Source organism: Arachis duranensis, chromosome 3, assembly GCF_000817695.3.
Source record: "Arachis duranensis cultivar V14167 chromosome 3, aradu.V14167.gnm2.J7QH, whole genome shotgun sequence".
Classification (NCBI taxonomy): domain Eukaryota; kingdom Viridiplantae; phylum Streptophyta; class Magnoliopsida; order Fabales; family Fabaceae; genus Arachis; species Arachis duranensis.
This window is the reverse complement of record NC_029774.3, coordinates 69,293,204-69,300,676: the sequence shown is the minus strand read 5'-3', so window position 1 is coordinate 69,300,676 and position 7,473 is coordinate 69,293,204. Positions and strand designations below refer to the sequence as shown.

Sequence of the window (7,473 nt, the reverse complement as noted above, 5' to 3'; positions counted from 1 at the left end):
TCTTAAAAATCGTTAGGTGCTCCTGAGAGTCCTTGGTGCCATCATACTTCAAGTTAGTGGATTTATAAAAAAATTTCGTTAGTTTGGCCTTCAGGACATTTTCGGTGAATGGAGCGGCTCCCATTATTGTATACTCGCTCTTCCTTCATTTGGAATATCTCTCGTGTCTCCTCTCGTCGTCATCTTATTGGAGCTCAGATTCGTGAGGCCTACTGCGATTTCGACGTCTGACGTGATGTCGGCTGGGTGATGTTTCGTTCCTCGCTTTTCGTCGTGATACGCTCTTGGAGATCGCTTCGCTTGCGTGTTCCAACCCGTACCATTTCTTGGAAGCAACTCGACCTTCTATGGTTTTTATCGTTGGTAGAGTTCTTGAATTATCCGGATCACTTGCCCTCCCAGGCCGTTGGTTGCTCTGACCTCGTCGGATCAGCGGTCGTCTTCTCGCGGTCGCTGTCTGCTAGGGGTTGGCTGGGGATGGATGACGATAGTTATCCCCCTGCGGTTAAGGAATGATAATCATTTCGTGGCCCATGTGTCAGGGGAGGTTGGTGGGTTTGGTTCCTGATGGTGGTTCGAGAACCGTTCTTCGGGTTCATCTGTCATGTTGTCAAGGTTCAGTGAGTCCCCACAAACAGCAACAATGTACATGACCTCGCTAGTACTGGTTGAAGGAATGATCTGGTTCTCGCCGGTCTTGGTGATGACGTGATCAGACCTTTGGAACAGCGAGAGATGACACCTACAAAGACACTCCAACGCTCAAGTCAGAATGGATCTAAGATGTGTAGGTGAGGGTTAAGAACGTGTAACTTACCTGAGGGAGCCCCTGACTTCCTTTATATAGTTTTGTGTTGTTATCTTATCTTATTGGCTAAGAAAAGTAAAATGTTTGTATTTGAATTTAATGTTAACTACTGGTCCAGTTTTCTATCCTGGTTTGGACTGCACAGAGGACTTTGGCATGGGAGTCGGGCCATTATTTGGCCAGTTTTGGAACCCAAATGCTAGGCCCGAAACAAGATACAAATCCAGGTAGAGAAAAGTTTCTTGCTTGCTTTCCAAGTTATGTCAGATCTCGGGTTGTAAATCCCGAAATTGAACCTATTTGGCATGGGGGCCAACCCATTCGGGAGGTTCCTGCCCAGCCTATTGGGGAAGGTTGGATGCAAAAGGCCTTGATTGGCAAGGTGGACTCGAGAAAGTGGATTTGGACCTTTGTGTTTTGGGCCTATGTAGGAACAGTGTCTATCCCTTTTAATATTCGATTAGCTATATTATCCCAAGTAGCTTGTTGGTTGAAATCATGTACTTTTAACCCAAGTGAACTTGGTTCGAAGCCGGCACTCAGGAATGAGAGCTATATTCTGGGTAGAATGACCTTTCATTCTACAGTGTTTCTTAAATAAACAACTTACTAATAAAAATCAACAGATAGCAGCAATATATCACCGAAAACAGTTTGACAGAGTCACTCGTCCAAAACATATTAATTTCAGCAGAAATTTGGCACCCAATGAATATTTTGGTAATAGGCACATACATAAATGCATTGACTACAGCAGAACATAAAACTACTCAACTTCGGAATGTTGCATTAAAAAACCGGAAGAATAATGAAATAATGAGCTTCCAAAACAGGGGACTTTCTATAAGGGCCAGTTATGTCCTCCACCTCTGGTCAAAGATAATGCACAAGCTAGAAATGATGCATTCTACTCAACAAAGTAATTACAAAGAACAAAGCATATTATGATCGCCTTATAAGAACCTATCGTCTAAAAAAGAATGAGAGGAATAGGATTTTCCTGTTGGATGGTTGGTTAGCTGCGTGCGTCCAATATGAGATAACCTTGACGATGATGTAATTAGTGGTGCTTCTTCATCGATGTCCCTTTCAGATGTTGGAACGTTGCCTCCATTGCTTCCCGCATCATCACTAATATTGTCTGGTGTATAAATATCAGATGATTTTTTCTCAAATTTCCAATCCTGTACAACATAAATGGCCAATGCACCTCTTAATGAGATCTGACGAAACTATACATGGAAATGGCATGCTGAAATATACATTTAGCACTTACTAACCCACAGATGTTAGGGAACTGAGTTAAGGTGCTAAGAGAGTAAAGGTTTTTTAACTTTAAGGCATTCTTGAACTTAAACTAATTATTTGACAAGAACATCATAAGAATTTGCATAACATCATAAGAATTTGCATACTTGATTTCTAACCGCATATAACTAATTATCAAGTTAACAAAGGATAGCATATGTTAAACGAAATCAACTGATTTAATAAGATATGCAGAGACTAGACCTTTGTGATACGATCTGGTAAACTATCAGCAGGTGATTGAGAGGTGCGGACATCCTTAACCTTTATGTAATTGTACATCACAACTCCACACAGCGCTGCACGGTAAAATTTGTAAAAGATGAGAGGCATGGTGGAAGATTGAAAGACATACTAATTAAAACAAAACCTACCAATAGCATAGCCAATTATATTCAACCCAGTTATTGTAGATTCCGGAAATATGACGGTTGAAAGGGCTATCAATATCCAGTCTTTTAGCACACCAGCAACCCGGATAGTTACAGCACCCGTTCTACCAATTACTAAGAAAATGGAGAAATTCAAGGCTAGAGCACATATAGCATTGGAGAAAAAGATCCAAAAATTGAACTGAATCTGTGAAACTTCCATCACAGGCTTCTCCAGTAGGTACCAAGGCACAAATAGAAACACAAAACTGCGTATAAAACTGCAGAAGTTAGCAGCTCACATTGCATGTGTGTGCTTATATGCAAAACATCAACAATCCCAAAAACACAGCTATCTTTTGAACCTAATAAGTCAAATGATCAACTATATATATAACATAAATTAGTCAAAGAAACCAAAGGATACCTATTATACGTGCAAGATGTGCACTTTACAATATACGAAAATTGTGATATTGTCTTAATGAAATGTATGTTGCAGAGATAAGTATCTTGGAATTATCAACAGAAATACCTGCATGGTGCTATGTAATATAAACTCGTAATTGGATTTAATGTCAATCCCTTCTTCTGCAGAAGAACTTGTGTTAAGACCAGTCTCAATGCTTCAGCAAAGATGCCCGTGACCTGGTAAACTGTACCAATTATATTAAAATGAATTTCCCCGTAGGAGGAAACGACAACTCCAACACTGACCAGCACCATGTTCAAGAACACATCACACCTTGCTTTGTCAGTGCCGCACAAAACAGCCATGATGAAAGTTGCCACGGGCACTGAAATATCGAACCTTAGAAGTAAGCAAAAACTTCAGCAAAAGAAGAGAAACATTTTAACTTCACAGAAAACGTACTTAGAGCCTTGAGCATCTGGATAAAAGCTACAGAGATGTGCAAGTAGGCAGTGTTACCAAACCTGTAGCAACCAAAAACAGTTTGCTCATTATATTTGTTGCTTCAGTGATATTAATAGGCATCTTTAGAATACAAAAGACAGTATTGCCCACTACCTAGGAAATATTTCAACCATACAAATAAGCAACCACAACTTCATAGAAACAACATACTTGGAACATATGTAAATAACAGAAAATGAAAATTTTCAAATATTGGTGGGAGATAACAGAAAGTAAGCTGTAGCCATGAACATATTCCAGTATCTCAAGGCAAGGAATTACAATAGCCCACATGAAGCTAGCCAGCTTTCTTTAAGGTTTCTGTCATATCTGATATTGACATTTCATTGCCTGTTGTCTATAGAATGCAAAGTAATGCTAGGTACCAAATGATGGTCATAATTAAACAAAGGGAACATCTAGGAATTGAAGTTTGTACTTTGTACTGGTTTGAATAGTCAATGCTGGTAGTATCAACTTCAGACTGGAAAAATATTAAAACGAGCTAGAGAGTGAATATCTCAATTTGAAGGTATCGGAACTATCCTTAAAAGCGATATTGAGATTGCATACACAGATTTTTATAGACCAAGATTAATCTGATAGATACTTCATCCATGTTTATTCAAGCACAAACAGATTGAATGCAACACACTTGACTGAGTAGGGGAGAAACTATTAATGTCATTAATTCCACGAGATATAAGAAACTTCACCACGTCTTTCTTGAACATGCCTGAACAAGTCTAATTTTCCTGAAATTTGAAGCTTTTTGGACAATATGATGTTAACTCCAAAATTTTTGGCTATTTAAAAATGTCTTTGGTCTGCATTGCAAATGCAGAAAATACAATCTTTAAAAGCATTATTCACAAAGTTGGCAAAGGGAACTGCTACTGATTCGGAAACCTTCAATGCAAACCTGGCAAGGAAGGGACACCATCTATTATCTATTACTTTTTCTAATCTTGAACATAATTTAAAGTGCAAGTTCACATGGTACATGGATTTGCATTTTTCAGTCTGCTACCAATGCCCTATAACCAAAAAAAACTGTCATACTAGGATTGAAAGGCACAACTGAACCTTTTTTTATGTTCACACTATCTAATGCAGAGAACCAGGGGGGAATGAAAGCACATACACAAGGCTTATGCCCCCCATTGTCAAAACATACTTGATTAACAGAATCCAAATTAGGAAAAATTAAGTTTACCCATATTGCAGTGCTTACCAAAGACTTGATGCAAAGAAGGCACTTATTGGTACCACACATGTTGCATATCTGCAACCGAAAGAGAAGTGATTTAGAAAAAAAAGTATTAACAAAGGACAACTAAATATAAATAAGGATACAAATCAATCAAATGCTTACATTTCAAATGTCATTTTGACAGGTGTCACAACCTGAAATTACAGAATGGAGTACTATAAGTTAACTTACCAATCAAATCAGCAGAAAAAAAGCAATCAAGCAAGGTAAGTAAAAGAAGAGGCAGGAAAACAGGCATATAGGATAGCTTTTTTCATAAGGTAACACCATAACAGTATAAAATCCTAGTTTAAGTTAAAACATGTTCAATCGTGAATAATATGCACAAGAAAAAAGAAAGAAACAAAAAAGAAGAAAATACATGAACTACCAACTAAGTAAAGCATTTTTCGCTGTGATAACTTATGAGAGTCACGCCATGCCGAATACGTTAAACTAATAACACAGCACATATACCAACTTGCACTTAATATGTGCACTTTATCTGTAATTCTCCTATGGACCGGATGCATTTCTCGCAATAACTTAAGACATCATGTAGAATTCATTTATAGAATTGACAGATCAACCAACGTAACCTGTATTTAGTAGCTTATTAGTTTTGCTAACAGGAAGAGGAAATCGGTAAGTTCTCTTTTTTAGTGAAGGGTGGATATAAAATATTAATAACAATATAACACATAAAAGGAAGCTAATGTAAAAACGCTAACGTTTTATCCTTGATAGTATAAATGTTAACAAAAATGAGTAAGCTCAACCTTAAGAATTGTTATATAGGATTTATTATTTTTTCTTCTTTCTTTTTGATACAATTAATACTTATGTAGTATTTAAAATAGCATCATCTAATAAGAAGTATTGGTAAAGTAGATGCAATGAAGATCACATCCTACAGTCAAGACTCAAGACCATGGCAATACCAAGAATTCAAACCTACCATGCAATGTTACATCTTTGTCAACAAATCGAACACTTGATCCTTAACAATGTTGGTTAATTATAGACAATGATAAAGAAAGGAGTGAGTAAAAAGAAAAGTGACCAATCATCTACAATAATTAAAAATCGAACAAGATGAGTGTAACTAAAGGAAGTCCAATTTACAATGATGACCCTCCAAAACACAACTATCACTCTCATCTCATAATTAATAATCACAACTAACAGAAAATCATGACATTCAAAATTCCAAATCTGACATCATGACAAGAATCGAACCTACAAATCCGTAATTGCAACAAAAGCAAAGACACATATCACATAATGAACATAAATATTTACAGAATTAGAAACATCCATACATACCTTAAAGACTCTAACAAGCAAAAATGCCACTGCCCCAGAAAATCCCATATGAATCATGGTGAGCGTTATAGGAAGAGGAAAGTTAAAGTACTTCGGAGACAGAACCCACTGCAAAGAAAAAGAAAGAACCCCAGTAATTAAACAAAAAATGCTTAGTCACAAAGATTAGTTAAATAACACTAGTTAAGCAAAAAGAGAAGAAAAGGGGGTAGCTATCTACCTTGTTGTACAAAATGACCCCAGAAGAAAGCAAAATGTAGATGAACAAGTAGAAGTAAGTGAGGAAAAGCGTTTTGTTAATCCCCATCTTCTGTTGACTTTGATTTTTGGGATTCCAAAACAAATTAATGAATAAACCTAAACCCACCAAAATATGAAGAGAAAAGGCAAAAGCTTCTTCTGCTATCTATAACATGTAGCAATGGCGAATTAGCACACGACTTAGAAGCAGATTCGCGGGAAATCAAGAACCTGAAGCTCGCTGAAGTTATCCAGGAGCAGCAAGGTTCGTTTCCTAGCACCGAAAACTTCGCAATGAGAAAAGAAGTGAACACTGCAAAAGGGGGAGAAATAATAAAACGAAAGAAAGAAAGAGAGGAATGAACAGAAAAGGAGCTAAAAGAAATGCACATAAATTACAAAGTGAAAATTGAAGAAGAGATTGAGTACTGTACAGTGGGGAAGAGTTGAAGAGAAATGGACAGTGTTTTTGTCTAAGCGTTGATCGGATCTGTGTAGAGAGAGAGAGAGAGAGAGGGAGAAGGGTACCCCCAAAGAAGAGAAGAAATCCGAGGAGGTACCCGCAGGTGTAAGAAAACGACGGTTCCGAATCGAGAGAGAGAGAGAGAGAGTAGTGGATGGGTGGTTGGCAGTGTTGTCTGAATGGATAATCAATTAAAAGAAATTTAAGAACGGTGCCTGCGTTGTGAATTTGTGTGTGTATTACTATTACTATTACTTGGCGGTTGAAGTCAGGAAGATGATGCTTGTTGCTATGCAAATGCCAGATGTGGTGGCCTTTGACATATTTCAATATCATTGTGTTGGTATTTAGATTTATTCAATTTTTTGAATTAAGATTAAATTAACTTAATTTTTAATATTAAATAAAAAAAGTTAAAACTACAAAAAAATTTAAAAAAAAGAAATTTTAGTTAAAAAAATATTTTATTATTTAAGTATTTATTATAAATGACTTACATACTCAAATTTTAACTCTTAACCCTTATTTATAGTTATCTACTTTTTTAATGAATAATTAAAATTAAATCTAATCAACGATCTAGATTTATCATCTAAAATCTTCACTATAAATATCTATCTTATCACAACTTTCTAAATACCTTTAGATTATTTCATACTATTTTTCATATTTTTATATACACCCACACTCTTCTAGAATACTCTATGATCTTTCAGAGTCTTCTAGAATCTTTTAGGGCATTTTGAGACCTTTTAAAACATTCTAAAACACTCCAGAAAACTATAGAAA

At 36.4% G+C, this 7,473-nt stretch overlaps 1 protein-coding gene across 1 annotated transcript; it reads right to left on the bottom strand.

Moving 5' to 3' along the window:
• Nucleotides 1-519: 519 nt before the first annotated feature.
• On the bottom strand, nt 520-6,975 carry LOC107479478 (probable sugar phosphate/phosphate translocator At3g17430). The gene is made up of 11 exons (XM_021138478.2): nt 6,656-6,975; nt 6,202-6,534; nt 5,982-6,089; nt 4,779-4,810; nt 4,638-4,688; nt 3,362-3,423; nt 3,023-3,284; nt 2,491-2,756; nt 2,321-2,415; nt 1,772-1,992; nt 520-742 (listed from the first exon to the last, which is right to left on the bottom strand). Exons 2-11 carry the CDS (start codon nt 6,286-6,288, stop codon nt 520-522), a joined length of 1,407 nt encoding a protein of 468 aa, XP_020994137.2. The 5' UTR covers nt 6,289-6,534; nt 6,656-6,975.
• Between the last annotated feature and the right edge of the window lie 498 nt (nt 6,976-7,473).

Bases quoted from the DNA above. Each gene is read 5' to 3' on its own strand.
- LOC107479478 (XM_021138478.2), bottom strand. From the start codon at position 6,288: ATGGGGATTAACAAAACGCTTTTCCTCACTTACTTCTACTTGTTCATC. The intron at 3,424-4,637 runs GTAAGCACTGCA...TGGTTGCTACAG, and splicing joins TTCTTTGCATCAAGTCTTTG to GTTTGGTAACACTGCCTACT. The intron at 743-1,771 runs GTTCTTATAAGG...GTGTCTTTGTAG, and splicing joins CATTCTTTTTTAGACGATAG to GTGTCATCTCTCGCTGTTCC.